This window comes from Hemicordylus capensis, chromosome 8, assembly GCF_027244095.1.
Source record: "Hemicordylus capensis ecotype Gifberg chromosome 8, rHemCap1.1.pri, whole genome shotgun sequence".
Classification (NCBI taxonomy): Eukaryota; Metazoa; Chordata; class Lepidosauria; order Squamata; family Cordylidae; genus Hemicordylus; species Hemicordylus capensis.
This window is the reverse complement of record NC_069664.1, coordinates 22,144,871-22,162,493: the sequence shown is the minus strand read 5'-3', so window position 1 is coordinate 22,162,493 and position 17,623 is coordinate 22,144,871. Positions and strand designations below refer to the sequence as shown.

General features: G+C 48.0%; 1 protein-coding gene across 3 annotated transcripts in view; it reads left to right on the top strand.

Annotated features, from left to right (window-relative positions):
• Positions 1 to 17,623, top strand: part of ETS1 (ETS proto-oncogene 1, transcription factor) — a 75,751-nt gene that overhangs the window by 35,269 nt on the left and 22,859 nt on the right. For 2 of the 3 annotated variants that reach the window (XM_053269938.1, XM_053269941.1), the window contains exons 3-6: positions 1,109 to 1,309; positions 6,102 to 6,179; positions 8,614 to 8,862; positions 11,815 to 12,075. In XM_053269938.1, coding sequence (XP_053125913.1) covers positions 1,109 to 1,309; positions 6,102 to 6,179; positions 8,614 to 8,862; positions 11,815 to 12,075 — 789 coding nt within the window. The remainder of the gene's footprint in view (positions 1 to 1,108; positions 1,310 to 6,101; positions 6,180 to 8,613; positions 8,863 to 11,814; positions 12,076 to 17,623) is intronic. The other variant, XM_053269940.1, reaches the window with a different exon arrangement.

Genomic DNA, 17,623 nt, shown 5'->3' with positions numbered 1-17,623 from the left:
CCTCACTTTGCCTCATAAAAAGGCTGCCCCTGGTGTTCGGGCACTCTCCCAGATCACTCATTTGTTCCAAGCAACTGCAGAGCAAATTCCAGTTCTGGTTTGGTCTATTGTATTTTTGTGAGTATAATCTGCATGTGAGTATAACTCGCAGCTTATCGTCACTTGCGTAAAAAAGAAACAGAAACAGAAACAAAACAAAACCACGCAACTTTGTGTGAACCTTAGAAGTAAGCCCCACTAGGTTTAGTATTACCCTGGGGCATACTCCCAGGTAAATGTGGATATGGTTCCAGTCTATTTCAGGGCTTGACAAATCCCAGGCTCCAGGGAGCCATGACACCTAGAAATTCATTGTGGAGCCTAGAGTAAGATATTCAGAGGCAGAGTTATTTAGTAACATCTTTATATGTCCCAGGCAGCTTTTCTTCTGTTCTGTTACTTATCAAGGGAAAAATAAAAATTTAAAAGGACTGAACTAGTTGATTACTCTAACCAGTTAATTGACTGTTGGAGTCTTTCTAATAACAATAGCTAACAATAAGCTAACAATAAAATTAGCAGCATCTAATAAAAGAACATAAATGCATAACAGATGCAAGCTCTTCTCCATCATATTCACTAACTCACCTCACCAAAGGCTGGCCCCACTAATAAGGGCTCAACAAAGCTTGCTCAAAGACTGAGTTTTAGTAAGTTTCCTTTGCAGGGGCACAGGTGTGGTGGGGCCCCCGTGTTCGCCCCTCTCCCCAGTGGCCCCTTAGAGTGAGGGATATTATGAAGAAAATAGGGAGGAGTGGAGCTGGGGGGCCCTCAGGAGCTGGGTTCTTTGAACCCATCCGCTCATTTATAGATACAACCCTGTTCCTATGGAAGATCTCATGGGTGTGGGACATTATCAAGAAGGCCATTCCTTGAGCCCCCTGTTATCCATGCCTTTGCTGTTGAATGTGGTGGATAGAGCATATTGTTAAGGCTCCTCAGACTCTGTTTAGTTTAGCATATGTCCTTCTTGGCTTTTAATCCAGCCCTGGCCAGTAAGATGCTGGATACAAGATGGCGTGCAGAATGGCCGCTTCTAATTACCCTGCTCTCTGATTTCTTGGTGCAGATCCTCAGCAATGGACAGAGACCCATGTACGGGACTGGGTCATGTGGGCAGTAAATGAATTCAGTCTGAAGGGTGTGGACTTCCAGAAGTTCTGTATGAATGGCGCTTCCCTCTGTGCTCTGGGCAAGGATTGCTTCCTCGAACTGGCACCAGACTTTGTAGGAGATATTCTTTGGGAACATCTGGAGATCCTGCAGAAAGGTAATTTATCATGCTGGCTGTAGCAAGAGCATTCCAGCTGAACATGCAGATCAGTTGGTTTAGGAAAATGATGGGATGTTATCCAACACTGTGAGAATATCTGGATTTCCCATATCCATAACCAGTACTCTGATCACTACACAATTATATTGCTGTTGCCTAGCACTGTTCAATTCTGTCCCCAGCTCCAAAGAGGAGAGAGAAAGGAACCTCATTAGCAAACAGGATTCATTAGAACAAGGGTTCTCAAACTTGGGTCCCCAGATGTTGTTGGACTACAGCTCCCATCATCCCCTGTCACAAGGGCCTAGTCATCTGTGGACTTATATTAGAGAACCCCTTCATTAGAGGGTCCTGGGGAAGAACTTTTAAGGAAGCAAAAAGACTGTGGAAAACTAGAGGACTGTTCTGTTGGCTTTGCGCATTGATAGTCCTCTTGGAATGAGGATACTGCATCCTGCCCTGAAGTTGAAGTTCAACCATGAGTCAGAACATTGGTTTATCCAGCTCAATATTGTCTACACTGACTGGCAGCAACTCTCCAATATTTAACGCAGGAGTCTTTCCCATCCTACCTGGAGGTGCTGCCAGGGATTGAACCTGGGACCTTCTGCATGCAAGGAGATGCTCTCCCACTAACCTATGGTCCATCTCTTAAGGGTAATATCTTACAGTGCTCACATGTAGTCTCTCATCCATATGCAAACCAAGGCAGACCCTGCTTAGTAAAGAGGACAATTCATGCTTGCTACCACAACACCCAACTCTCCTCCCCAACATCTGTAATCCAGATGTTGAGAGACCACAACTCCCAACATCCCCAGCCTAAATGGTTTTAGAAGTAACATGTAGTTGGTCCTAAGACTGTTGCAAAAGTCTCCTTTCAGCTAATCCTGGATTACACTGAACAAGCTTTGAGAAACAGAGCCAAGCTTATGCCTGAGCAATAAACCTCGCAAAAGCTAAACCAACTGTAAACAGCGTGTGTCTACTAAAGTGCTGTCAAATCATTTTAAAGGCTTCTGTAATAAGACAGGTGCTTATTATGCTGTTTTGGATAGCCTGAGAAGGAGGAGGCCAGTAGTTTTTTATTTCTCCTAAGAAACCCAGTGACATATGAAGATGATTTTAAGCCCCACCTGTGGCTTTCTGAAGGTAAACATGCTTGGGTGTGGAGTCTACAGCCTGTGTTGTGCTCTTCCATTTCGTGGTGGGATATTTCAAGTGTTTCTTCCCCGCCCCCTGCATTGGTTTGGGTATCTGATTTTAGTAACAGAAATCGTTATACCTGGTTGTTTCCATGAGCATATGAAAATTCCGTGCCTGGTGTCCAGCTGTGATGTTCTTTCACACCCTATGACGGAAATGATAGGAATACAGGAAGCTGCCTAATACTAAGTCAGACCATTGGCCCATCTAGCTTGGTATTGTATGTACTGACTGCTGGCAGCAGTTTCTCCAGGACTTCAGGCAGGAGCCTTTTGAAGCCCTATCTGGAGATGCCGGGGATTGAACTTGGGGCTTTCTGCATGCAAAGCCGATGTTCTACCACTGACCTATGGGCCTTATCCCCCAAGACAATTAAGGAATATAGGAACACAGGAAGATGCCTTCTACCGAGTCAGATCATTGTTCCAGCTAGCTCAGTATTGTCTATATTGAGTGGAAGAGGCTCTCCAAGGCTTCAGGCAAGAGTCTCTCCCAGCCCTACCTGGAGATGCCGGAGAGTGAAACGGTGACCTCCGCACAGAGCGGATGCTCTGAAACTGAATGACACCCCCATCCCCAATCATTTGCCCTGCGGAAAATTTGTTTGGTGCACATGACTATCTTAAGCTGCCAGATTATTGGTTCATATTGTTCAGTATAGCACAAGGGTCAGAGATGCACCTAGGTAATTTTGGAGCCTGGACCTAAAGGCCTTTCGTTGGGCCCCCCATGCTGGAACCCCCAGCCCACACACAGCAAGTTAAGTTTGATCCCCCTATGCACACACACACCATGACACACACAGTATTTTTAACACATGGGTTCTTGAGGGCACAAGCAGCATATTTATGCAACTATGCATGATCAGAAATATTTCAACACACAACTTGACATATCCCCATCCCACATATTTCTTTCCTCTCTGTCTCTAAAGCACCTGACACAGGTCATAATCACACCTAGCTGCCTGGAGCAGTGTGGGCCAGTGGTGACCACACCACCCAGGAAAGATTTGGGAGCCCCCAGGGGGCACAGGTCATTGGTGGGGATTCTCAAACTTGGGTCCCCAAATGTTGTTGGATGGCAGCTCCCACCATTTCCAGCCACAGGGGATGGGATGGTAGCTCAGTGGTGGCGCATCTGCTTTGCATGTGGAGAGTCCCAGGTTCATTCGCTGGCATCTCCAGGTAGGGCTGCAAAAGACTCCCGCCTGAAACCTTAGAGAGCTGCTATCAGTCAGTGTAGACAATACTGAGCTAGATGGACCAATGTTCTGACTCAGTATAAGGCAGCTTACAATATTCACCTCCCCAACTTATGAGCGGGCTGCATAATGGTTGCCGGGTGAAGGCCGAAAACTGGCTGAAGAGTGGGCAAACTGGCCGAGGGGGGCATGAGGAAGTCCGGCAGGGGGAGGGGGAACCTCAGCAGACCCCACCCCCCCACCGCCTGTAGGAACTCCCCCAAGGGGAGTAAAGGTCAAAAAAATTTTTTTTTATTTTACTTAAAGTGGTCTGCGAACTTCCCGAACATTTGAGGGTGTTCGGTCCGGGATCCGGTCCAGTTCAACTGTTCAGTGGTTTGGTTTGACGTTGAACACATTCAACATTGAACTTGTTTGCACACACTTATAAGACTAGGACTATTTCCTAGTCCTACTTGTGGTCTTCCAGTGAGCAACAGCCTCCCCCCATATTACAGCCCCTAGTGGGTCTTGATAAACATCCTTCCCCCCCCCCCCCGCGTCTGCCTGGAATGACAGAGCAGGGAATTGTCAAGTACGTGGTCCAAACCTGGTGGGTTGAGTTCAGCTTTGAAGACTACAGGATGGCCCGCTGCAGATAAAAGGCCAGTGAGGTTTCCTAACGTAGATTTTGTTGTACGAAAATGATGCTTCCTAGTGTCAAAGGAAGCCTATCTTCCTTCCGCTGTGCCCTTTTCCTCCCACATTACCTCACATAGGAGCAAGGAGAACAACATAATGGGGATGGCTGCAACTTTTTGTCTGTCTCTGCTGAGGCCAGACAGAAGCTAGCCGGAGATAATGCTCCTTCATTCAAATGTACCTAATTTTGGCCTCCCCTCCTGGGGACTAGAGCAAGGGGAAAACATATGTTTAAACAAAGCCAAGTCTTGTGCGAACTGAGAAGTTGGAGGCCTCGTGCCCTTTCCCCTCCTCGTGAGGCCTGCCAAGGCTCAGGGTGGAGGACCACAGGGGAAGGGTGGGACCAGGTTGCAGCGTGGGCAACTTTCCATTGGGTTTGCAGTCAAACGGAGGGCACTGCTGGGAAACGGGCTTTATTTTAGGAATTATTGGAGGGGGGAGGAGTAAAGGTTGAATATGCCCAAATATATGAAGATGAAGAGGTCCCCTGCCTGCTTCTGTTTTTGTCCCAGTTATATGGTCTGCGGTAGGTGAGTCACGTCTGACTGAGAGATCTGGAAATAGCTAACAGAGTTGGAGGCCTGTTAATCAATGGGCCGGGGATGGAACGTCCAGGGTCACCTGGTGGCTTTCGATGAGTTTGACTCAGCAGATCTGAAGGCACATGGTGACAAACTTCAAGTGCAGAGGACTTTAAGTACAGTCTCCTGTCCTTAGATTTGGAAGTTGAGCTGCCCAATAGAATCAAGAAGTGTGGTCCATGCACCGTGGGGTCCATTGACTGCAGCACTTCAACAGGGCAGCGCAACCTCAGCCCTCCAGCAGTTGTTGGACTACAGCTCCCATTATCCCCAGCCACATGGCCAATGGATAGGGGTGATGGGAGTTGCAGTCTGTTGGAGGGCCCAAGTTGTGCAGCCCCACATTTCGGTGTGAGAACCTCAGGCTCAAATAACTTCAGACAAAATGGTGTTTCCTAGGGAGAACATGGGAAAGAACATACAGATCATCCATAGATGGTCATATGACATGATTGCCCATTTGTAGTTTTGCAATTACACAAGTTGAGACCCAGCAACCTTTCATGGTTTTCCCTCTGCATGTACCTACAGCCCAACAGACCGATTTGTGCTGCCATAGTATAGAATGCCCTACATGTAGCTTTCACTGCTGTCCATATAGGAAAGATGCTATACTCTATTCAAAGTGTTCCATTTGGGTGGAGAGTCGGTCTTGTGAGAGCGAGTATAAATTGTCCCCTATGCTACGCAGGGTTCACCTTGCTTTGCATTTGGATAGTTGAGGATATGTGAGCACTGTAAGATATTCCCCTTAGGGGATGAGGCCAAAACTCAGTGGAAGAGCATGCTTGCATACAAAAGGTCCCTGGTTCACTCCCTGGCATCTCTAGGTAGGGCTGGGAGAGACCCCTGCCTGAAACCTTGGGGTGCATTGTAGACAATTCTGAGCTTGATGGACAAATACTGAGCTAAGGCAAGCTTCCTGTGTTCCCATGTCCTGTATGTTCCCATGTTGGGTACTGACATGCAATTTGCTTGTCTTGTTTTATTCTGCAATTAGTAGAATTGTTTTAACTTTTGTGATTGCGAAGTACTTTGAATCTTAGAGAAAAGCAGGATATATGTGTTTCGAGACAACCAAACCTGTTTCCTGTCATTGTCTCTTTCCTTGGTTCAGAAGAGATAAAGCCATACCCAGCAAATGGAGTTAATACTGCCTACCCAGAGTCCCGCTATACATCTGATTACTTCATCAGTAAGTCTGTCTCCTTTTCTTTTAGCCAGGGAAGCAAATTTAGTGCTAGGCTGTTTGAGGGGGAGAACTGTTTCCAATATTCTGTAGTCAGAATATTGGAAACCAGCAGAGGCGGATTATCGCATAGGCAATAAAGGCAATTGCCTACGGCGGCAAATCTTGGGGTGGGGAAAAGTTTATTTTTTATTTGTACTTTAAAAACTGCCATTGTGCGGTGGCGAGAGGTCCTAGTGGGTCCACCCACCCACCTCCACCCACCCGCCTCCCAGTCCCGAATCCTGTGGGGGATTCGCACTGATGGCAGCAGAGAAAGTGGCAAGAGACCTCCTCACACAGGTCTGCCTTCCTTTCAAACTACACCCATCAGGCTGATTCTGGCCCTCTGCACATGTGCATGTGTGTGCAGTGTGCTGAAGTCGGCCTGACCTGTGTCATTTTTATTTATTTTTCAAATATTTTTATACCGCCCAAAACTTACATCTCTGGGCAGTTTACAACAAAATAAAAACAGAAAGTAAAACGTTAGTTAAAACAAAAAGAAAAAGTTTAAAAAATTACAATAATTTAAAACTTTTAAAACAGCATTAAAACAATATCAGTTAAAAGCCTGGGTGAGCAAATCTGTCTTTAGAGACTTTTTACAAACTGTCAGAGAAGGGGAGGCTCTTATTTCACTAGGGAGCGCATTCCAAAGCCTTAGCAGAGGAGAAGGCCCATCCCTGAGTGGCCACCAGACGAGCTGGTGGCAACTGCAGATGGACCTCTGCAGATGATCTCAGTGGGCGGTGGGGTTCATGACGAAGAAGACATTCTCTTAAATACCCAGGGCCCAAGCTGTTTAGGGCTTTATAGGTTATAACCAACACCTTGTATTTTGCCCAGAAACATATCGGCAGCCAGTGTAGCTCCTTTAATACAGGAGTTATATGGTCTCTCCGAGATGACCCAGAGACCAACCTGGCTGCTGCGTTCTGGACCAACTGTAGTTTCCGGCCTACATACAAGGGCAGACCCACATAGAGCACATTGCAGTAATCCAGTCTGGAGGTTACCAGCAGATGTACCACTGTTGGAAGAGGAAGGCAGGCCCATTTGTGACGAAGGAAGGCCCATGTGACGAGGTCTCTTGACACCGTATCTGCCGCCATCCGTATGTGTCCCACAGGATCTGGGAGGTGGGTGCCCACTAAGAGCTCTCGCCACTGTCCCTGCTGTGCTACCTCCGTACAGCGGCAGTTTTTAAAGGTTTTTTTTTTAAAGAAAAAGGTTTAACTCCCCTCACTCCCTTCCCCACCCAGTGGCAAATCTTGGCTGCCCATTGACAGCAAAAAGCTTAATCCACTCTGGAAACCAGAGAACCACATGATCTGTCCACAGAGACAGAAGGTTGGTATGTGAACTTGAACTTGGGGATCCAAGTATCATCTCCAAGTCTCTTCTTGCATGTCACTGAGGAAGACATACCAATCTGTCAGAAAATGTATGAACCTCTATGGTAGAGGAGACCCATCAGTAGCATTCTTCTCCATTTCAGTTATTATCATTTCCAGGATCTTCCTAAGAAATCTTGATTGAGTAATGAGCTGTAAAGGATTCATCCATTATTATTCAATTAAGCAATAATTTGGACGAAAACAACATACTTTTACATGATGCATACATGTGTTGTAGCCACACCATGGAAGAACATTCCCTTCTACAGACAAGAGCAAAGAGAATGCCTCTCCAAAGATGGTGTATGCCATCCATGTTCTACATGATGCATGTAACATGGATTTTCACATGATGCTTATATGCGGTGCAGTAGTACCACTACCATAAAAGGGGCATTCCCTTCTGTGAAAGGAAGGAGATGGTAGATACCATCTATGTTTTCATAAGTTATCTTTAATATAAACTTGTTAACAAACGTGTTGCCTGATTATTTAAAGGTGCTCATGGAGTCAAATCTGAGGTTCTTAATAAAAAATCCATCACTAAATGTTGCTGCCTGAACTGTATCCCTCGTGAATTATTGCTAGGATGAAGAAGAAAAGACTGCTCTCTCTCTCTCTCTCTCTCTCTCTCTCTCTCTCTCTCTCTCTCTCTCTCTATATATATATATATATATATATTTTACAGGCGGATAAATACAGAACAGGAAGGATGCCTATTTAAAAAGGGGTATCTAGACTGACCAGATACTGAACTAGATATTTTGAGAATGAATCAGGTCTGGTCCGCCCACCCACTGTAAAAGCCACATTGAACCATTGAGCCTGCTTGCCTCCTCTGGTTCTAATAACCTTTCCTGAGACAAGCAACCTTAACTCTGGACTGCACTAGCAGTGTTTCTGTGCACAGCCTTCACAATGCTATTTCAGCTCCTTTGTGACAATGTTTGTCTGTTCTTGGTTGGTTCTTCCATTCAAGCGAATGTTGTTCCTGCTCACAGGTTATGGCATTGAGCATGCTCAGTGTGTCCCTCCCTCCGAATTTTCTGAGCCCAGTTTCATCACAGAGTCCTACCAGACTCTCCATCCAATCAGCTCTGAGGAGCTCCTGTCCCTCAAGTACGAGAATGACTACCCATCTGTCATCCTCCGTGACCCTGTACAGATGGACTCCTTGCAGACAGACTACTTCACCATCAAACAGGAAGTCGTAACGCCAGATAACATGTGCATGGGGCGTGCTAGCCGAGGTAATGTTTAATAGCACTTCGTATCTCCACGTGGTCCTGTTTATAAGTTGCCCACAGCAGGGCGATTGATGTTTTTCTTATGGCTGCTCCCTGGCAGGGGAGGATTTTTGGTACCCCAGCTGAAACCTGGTGATGCAGAGGACAAGGGGATGCCTGTCCCTGACGAACGTCCACTCCCATGCCTGCCCATGGCCCCCAACACTGTCTCCTGCCTTCCCACTTGATTGCTCATCCCCTGTTGTGGTTGCCATGTGCACTTCATCCACTGCCAGGCTCACTGGCCTGAGCTTTTGTTGTGACTCAGATTGCTGTGATATGTTACAATGGCATCCCCATGGTGTGTCATTATAATGTATAGCGGCAAGTGGTGATGCCTAGGGGTGTGTATGAACCAAAAGTCGCAGCTCAGCTTAAATTTGAATTGCATTCGAGCCAAATCACCCGTTCAGTCAAACCAACTGGCTGGTCTGGGGTGTGGTGGGGGTCCTGGATCCTGTGAAGGAGTGGCTGGTGGGTGATGAGAAAGGTAGATAAAGGATCTTACTGCCCAGCATGGCTGCCGGTGCCACCGCTCACCGCCCCCGCCCCTGCCCCCAGGACAACCCATATCCCAAGTGTGTATAATCCTGCCTTGTTTACCAAGCACCCGGTTCGGTCTGCGATTGAGCCGCCGAACCGGCCCAGTTTGAGTCAAACCGGTTTGACATCAAACTGTTCATGCATGACCTTAGTGATGCCACCATTAAGCCCAGAAGCACTTCTAAGCCTAACAAAGGCCCAGGATGGTGTCTCCAGTTGAGGTGGACGTGGTGGGTAGGTGGCTGGGCAGGTAGAAGGTATCATGGGCTGCAGGCAGGTGATCAAGTGCCGGCAGAGCCGGAGGCATGTGGTGGGAGGCCAGTGGGCATGGCGACACCCGTCACAGCTTGATGCCCGAGGAGACCCCCTAGATGTGCTTAAATGGACGTGCCAGCTCTGCTCACAGGATCATCCTGGTAATGCCTCCAAGATCTCAGTCAGAGGTCTTTTCCAGCCCTGAGACTTGAGATTTTTTTAACTGGCAATGCTGGGAATTGAAGTGGGTGGAGTGTGACAAGCCTACCTTGCACCACTGAGCTCCAGGCCTTTCCCTGAAGCATCCCAGAAGTGGATTCACTAGAAAGAGGCACAACTTAAAAGCTCAGCCCTCTAGCCATTGAAAGAAGCTGGCGCCAGCAATCCCTCCCGCCCAAACCTCCATCCTGGGGAGAGCTGTTAAATTAGGACATGGCAAACATTTGGACAAGAGTGCCACTTCAAACCCCTCCCACTCGCCCCCTGAGAGTTGCTTTTTGGGTCTTGGCTGCCAGGATCTCTGCCCATGAAAATGTCTCTGGGAGGTCGCCTTGCGCAATCTCAACAGCTGTTTTCAGCTCAGCATGTCGAATGAATGAACTCAAATGATCCTCTGACACTTTGAGGCTATCAGTAAAGGAGAAATGATTGAGCAATAGGGCTTGGGGGTGGGAGGGCTTTCAAACTTCTTCACTTGAACAGAGAGTCAGATCTTCAGCCATAAGCATTAAAAGATTTTTTATAAAAAACAGCCTAGATTCCTAGGGATGCATTCTGGAACTTGCTTAATCTAGAAGCTTCTATCTTATGCTGGTATAAGACTGTAATACAGATGATTTGATTGGAAGCTTCTGTAATGGACGGGGTGGTGTCTCCATCATCAGTGGCAGCTCAATGCTTTTCTCTGCTTGGGATTCATTTCTGCTTGCTAGAGCAACTAACCTGCAGAAAAATGAGCTGGTCTTGTGGTAGCAAGCATGACTTGTCCCCTTAGCTAAGCAGGGTCTGCCCTGGTTGCATATGAATGGGAGACTTGTTGTGTGAGCCCTGTAAGATCTTCCCTTTAAGGGATGGAGCTGCTCTGGGAAGAGCATCTGAGGTTCCAAGTTCCCTCCCTGGCAACATCTCCAAGATAGGGCTGAGAGAGACTCTTGTCTGCAACCTTGGAGAAGCCGCTGCCAGTCTGTGTAGACAATACTGAGCTAGATAGACCAATGGTCTGACTCAGTATATGGCAGCTTCCTATGTTCCGAAGCAGGATGCCTGTGAAGGGAAATAGAAGGGAAGAAGGGGGTGCTCCAGGAGGGGTAGGCCAAGGAAAACATGAAAAGGGCCATTGAGGAGAGAAGATCTGGTCTTGTGGTAGCGAGCATGAATGGTCCGCTTTGCTAAGTAGGGTCTGTCTTGGTTTGCATTTGGATGGGTGACTGCATGTAAGGGCTCTGAGATGTTCCCCTCGGGAACAGCATCGTTGCTCAGTGGCAGGATATCTGTTTGCATGGCCCCATTTGGGAGGGAGATCGGCCCACGTTGCGTTGGCAGCACAGTTGGAATGGCTCTCCCTGCGTTTAAATCTTTAAAGGCAGGAAGATTCGCTCTGGCTCGCACTGCCCAACGCAGTGTGGGCCAATCTCCCTTCCAGACAGGGCTGTGCGACCCCATGTGGGATGGAGACCATGCCCCCGCGTCTGACATCAGATGCAGGGGCGTAGCTAGCCAGCCCCCTGCATCCGACATCAGACGCAGGGACGGGGCAAGGGGGCTGTGGTGGCAGCCGAACACGGGCCACCACCAGCCTGCCTGCACACCTGCACGATTACTGGAGGTTACTACTTATTTCTTGTGTTGTTTTTAGTTTAGTTTATTTAGTTTTACTGCCCTGAGCCACTTTTGGAAGGGCGGTATAGAAATCGAAATAATAATAATAATAATAATAATAATAATAATAATAATAATAATAATAATAATAATATCCCCCACACACACCAAAAGAAAGATCTGGTCAATGACTGTAATAAAGATTCCATTCCAATACTGGGTTAGAAGGAGCAATTGTCTGACTCGGGAGAAGACAGCTTCCTGTGTCCCGATGCCTACTATTTTCTCCTTATCCCACAGGTAAACTTGGAGGCCAAGATTCCTTTGAGAGCATAGAGAGCTACGACAGCTGCGACCGGCTGACCCAGTCCTGGAGCAGCCAGTCATCTTTCCAGAGTCTCCAGCGTGTCCCTTCTTATGACAGCTTTGACTCGGAGGACTACCCAGTGGCTCTGCCCAACCACAAGCCCAAAGGCACCTTCAAGGACTATGTTCGAGACCGGGCGGACATGAACAAGGACAAACCAGTCATTCCTGCTGCTGCCCTGGCTGGCTACACAGGTAAGGTGCCAGGAGAAATCTGGCATCCAACACCGTTGCTTAGGCATGTATGGATATCTGCTGTGCCATTATTATTATTGTTGTTGTTGTTGCTGCCAATTATGTTTTATAGCACTTTGGAGTCTTCAGAGGACATCATATCCAGGTGGATGGGGCCATTGGTCAGGAGTAGAGGGTTTGCTTTACATGCAGATGGTCCCAGGTTTGATCCCTGGAAAACCTCTGAAGAGCTGCTGCCAGTCAGAGTAGATGGAGCAGGGGCATAGCCACAATTGCACAGGAGAAGAGAGTAGGTGGACCAGAGGTTTGAGACACAAACATCCCTGGGCTCCCGAGGGAGCAGGCCCAGATTGCTGACTGATAGCTTGCTCTTTGCTGCCCCCCGGCCCGACTCTCTGAGGAAGAAGGATCAGGGGGAAGGGGCTCGTCTTCCTTTTTTTTGTCCCACTCCAGCCTTGCCAGGCCCCTGGGTATAAGGCAGAGTCCTATCTACCTATTATGTCCATAATCCTTCCTAATGGCGGAGACGTGGCGTACGCGTGCGCAAAAAGCTTTCTGAGGCCTTTTTCTGACGATCAGGGGAATGGGCAGCAAGTAGGTACCCTGCCACCCCTAATGCTTACTAAAATACGCGCTCCGGACAGGGGAAAGCCACGGGAGGGTTATGTAACCTTCCCCACCACCCTTAAAGGAACCCGTGCTCCGGCCAGGGAAAAGCCACGGGAGGGTTATGTAACTCCCCACCACCCTTAAAGGAACCCCCACCTCAGCACTGAACCGCCGAACCGTCCCATGTCCGGACCAGTACGGAGGGCTTTAGAATGACCTCTGGACCGGTCCATACACATTGTAATGTACTGGTGTTCATTGAAAAAGTGAACCTGAATATAGGCCTTTCAAATACATGGTGCAGATGGGAAGTATACTAAACTTCTGTATCTGCTTTCAACCTAACATGTGAATGACTGATCTGTACCTGTGTGCACTGTACACTCGTCGTATGAGTGTTGAACATAATGTGTGAATGGGCCTCTAGACTGGCCCCTGTCACAGGAAGATCCCATTTCTGGATAAGCAGGTGCCCCTTGACTTGAATGTTATCCTCTATGCTTGGAAAAGGAATTGGGTTCATTTGGTCCAGAGAGACCCAGTTTTCCCATAATGAGCTGCCGTAGAATACTGCCTGGCCAAGCTCAAAGAGTTAATACCCTTCCCATCCACTGCCCCACAATGGTAGCAAGTATGGCCCAAGGGGGCGAGGATATCGTAAAAAAGCAACAAAAAAGGTGCACAGTTCTTTCTCCCCGCTTACATAACTCTTTGCTGGGCTGGTAATACTTTATGTCAGGGGATGAGAGGTGAGGATAGGAGCTAGGTGCCAAGGGAAGTGGTTAGTTGCTTTCGCTTTGAACCATGAAGATTGCTTTCTATTTGTGGAGGCAGGCTGAGTAGGCGAGGATCAGAAAGGGAGGGTGGAGAATGCTTTCCCTTCTGGGGTGGGAGTGGGCTGCTACAAGCCAAAGGAGAGGGAGTTTAGACATGTTGCAGTTGTCAGGTGTGATGGGATTCGTAGATGGTCTTGTGGTAGCAAGCGCGAATTGTCCCCTTTGCTAAGCAGAGTCTGCCCTTGCATGCATTTGAATGGGAGACTACATGTGTGACTACAAGATATTGCCCTTAGGGGATGGAGCTGTTCTGGGAAGAGCATCTGCTTGCTTGCATGCAGAAGGTTTCAAGTTCCCTCCCTGGCATCTCCCAAGTTACTGCTGAGAGAGACTCCTGCCTACAACCCTGGAGAAGCCGCTGCCAGCCTGTGTAGACTATACTGAGCTAGATGGACCAAGGGTCTGACTCAGTATATGGCAGCTTCCTATGTTCCTGTGCAACATCTGCAGTAGGGCCAAAGTTGTGCAGCCCTAGTATAGAGTCAAATGGCATTGAAATTGTGATATATAAATTAGAATGATTAAGTATGGTCAGGAAGTGCTAGGCTCAGAAGCTGGAACCCAGCAGCAACGTGTCGTGAGCTACTAGGGCTACAGGCTGAGCATCTCCCTAGGCCTGGGGTCCTCAAGGTTGGGTCCCCAACTGTTTTTAGAATATGACTCCCATCATGGAGTTGTAGCCTTCAGCCACTGAGCCTGGGGATGATGGGAGTTGTGGTCCCAGCTGTGGATCCAAGCTTGAGAACCTCTGCCTTTGGGAATCCTGGAGTGACTCCTTGGTTCTCCTCACCAGGAAATGCAATTGTTGGGGTCCCACCGATGGCCACTAGGACACACCCAACATTTTGGGTGGTGCAGAGCCTTCCCTGGACCCCGGCGGCTCCCATCTCCTGCTGGTTCGGGTGATGCCCTGGCCGGCCACGAGTTTCTCGTCTGGCCCCCATGGCCAGACAGCTTTTTGCCATCTGACGAGATCTCGCTAGACTACCCACGAGATTTCACGGGTATATAAAGACAGGCCAGCCCATGATGAGGGCCCAGTCAGGCAAGGGCTACCCATGAAGAAGGAGCCCCGGGAGCCAAGGCCAGAGGCACTGGGGGGTAGTTTTGGCTGGTCTGTGAAGGCAACCAGCAGGGAAAGAGCCCTCTCAGCCGGGCCACTACTCTTGAGGCCAGACCTGGCACCCCTTGTCTTGACTCAAGGAACATGGGACCAATCAAAACTTCCTGGGCAGCCTGGGAAGTAATTAGTCTTTACTGACACTGGTGCTCAGTGTGTTCACTGAATTTGACTCCCCGTTCTTCTGGTTTGGCATATAAGCACACAGGAAGCTGCCTTCTACTCAGTCAGACCATTGGTCCATCTAGCTCAGTCTTGGCCTGGTCCACACAATCATTTGAATCTAGGTTTAATGTAGATTCTGGACATCAGCATGATCTGCAGAAGGTCCCAGATCCCCACCCTGGCATCTCCAAGAGAAGGCTGAGAGAGAATCGGAGAAGCCGCTGCCAGTCTGTGTAGACCAGGGATTCTCATTGTTGGGTCCCCAGATGTTATTGGACTTCAACTCCCATAATCCCTAGCTCCAGAGGCCTTTGGTTGGGAATTATGGGAGTTGAAGTCCTATAACATCTGGGGACCCAATGTTGAGAATCCCTGGTGTAGACAATACTGAGCTCGATATATGACTCGGTAGAAGGCAGGTTTCCCTGTTCCTAAGTTCTTATTTGGAGACCCTTTAGGTAAACATGCACTGGGTTGATCTCTGTACTCAATTAAGAACTAGGAAGCACCAAAGTTACATTGCTTCTGCTTTGATGATGGGTTACCTGGCAGTGGAGTATTTGTTGTTGTGTGCTTTTTCCATCACTGGAGATTCACGGTCCTCTGATGGTATCTATCAATGTGCTGGGGAGGTGATGCATTTCGGCAGAAGCCCCACTTGGTTTTTGATGTCTTTGCAAGCCCGTGGCAAACCGGCAGTGCCGTGCACTCCATTATCTGCCCCCCGCATCTTGACCTAATTTCACAAGTTGCCATGGCTTCTCAGAAAGGGTTGGTGCAACTTTTATGTCTCTCCACAGCAAGAATGTTAACTGTTCCAGAATTGACAAAAACTTCATAGCTCCCCGCCAGGGGCCACACTTTGGCAATTTTAATTGCCCAGGCTGGTTAGTTCGGAAGGGTGGAGGTAGAGAGAGGGATGGCAGCAGAGCCCCATTTTCCAAACAGAGCTGTTTGCTGAATACCACCTGAGGCGGATGAGGTGGTCAGTGTGGGTAGAAAATTGCTGTGCTCAGTAGTGCAGGGCTGCACAACTTTAGTTTTCCACCTGTTGGTGGACTATAACTCCCATAATCCCCAGCCACAGTGGCCAGTAGCCAGGGATTATGGGAATTGTAGGCCAACATGCAGGAGGGACGAAGTTGAGCATCCCTGGTATAGGGGGAAATTAGAGTTAAAGGAAGGGCCAAGCATATCATGATCTTACAGTGAACTGTTTTTAAAGATGAGAAGAACCAAACTTGTCCCTCAGAGTGTATAGATGAACATAAGATCTTCCCAAATGGATCAGGTCCTTCTGGTCCACCATTTTTGTTTCCCCAAACAACCAATCAGATAAATCTTGATACTAATACTAATTTAGCAGGGCATGAATTTGGCATCTTGTAGCTCAGCATCTGGAGCTACTCAATATTATGCAGACTCCTGGCGACTGCAGAGCCCTATGGTTGTCTTTGGTAGAATACAGGAGGGGTTTACCATTGCCTCCTCCCGTGCAATATGAGACGATGCCTTTCAACATCTTCAAATATCACTGCTGCCCAATGCAGGTGTTTCCCATAGTCTGGGAAACATACCAGCGGGGATTAGAACTGGCAACCTCTTGCTCGCTAGACAAGTTACTTCCCCGTTGTGCTAAATGTAGTCCAAACACAGCTAGAGAGCAAAAGTTGTTCAGCCCTGCATTAAATGAACCCATCGGTCCTCCTGTGTTCATATGAACATACAATTTGGCTCCAAGGAAAAGTGCTTTCATGCTGATGGCACCACGTCTTGGGGCCCCTCTGAAGCCCAGCACTGAGACCTGCTCTTCTTCACAAGCAGAATCCAGGTCTTCATTCAAACCTCTGCCAAGGCCAGAGTTCTGTTTTGCGTTAGCTCGGTTTTCCGGAGTTGTGATCAGCCCATGCCATTTTGAAAAGGAATCCCAAGGCCTTCCAGCTGAAATGGAAAATCATGATAGCACAATTACAGAAAGCAAAGCTCTTCCGGGGAGTAGCCTGATAGGCCCTCTCCTACTCGCCGCACCAGATATAAGCAGCAGGCTGGAACATGTGCACAAACCAGCCAGCCTCTAGCAAGCCTCCCTGGTGTGACTCTTGTGGGTTGAGGTAGGAGAACGGCAGAAATTAACTGCTAGCAGCTAGATTTAGAAACCTCAGTTGCTGCTTTTTAGTGATTGGGTATTTGAATGCCCTGATCCACCACAGGCACATGCAAGACCACAAGTCACAGCCCAACTTCTACTTAACGTCCAGGGTGCTGTGAGCAGCATTTATCATCTCGGCTACCTGGCTGAATCTAGCCTTTCAATGTTCTAAGGCAGTGGTTCCCAGCTGGGGGGTCTAGTATTATTTATTATACTGTAATAAATTGTATATTTACAATTTATTATTATTGTTTTATTTAACATATTTGTATACTGCCCACTACCAAAGTCCCAAGGCAGTTGCATCTGAAGATCGCTGGCTTGAAGCCGACATGTCCTCAGTGATGTGTCTGCTGCAGAAGGAGAGGGAGGAGGGTGAAGACCCTCCTTCTCTGCTCCTGATTGGCTGGCTATGTGCTGAAGTTCAGTATACTACTCCCCGCCGTTTGACTGACAGACTTCAGAAAATTAACACTGTGTGCCCCCCTTGAAATTAATGGGACAAGTAAACTGGTTCCATTAATTTCAATGGGTGTACTCTAGGGGTGTGCACAAAACTAGGTTGCCCGGTTTCGGTTTTGGCACCCCTCCAAACCCAACCCCCCCGGTTCTGTTCAGGGGTTTGCAATTTTAAAAAAGAAAAAATTAACAAGATTTACTCACCCCCTC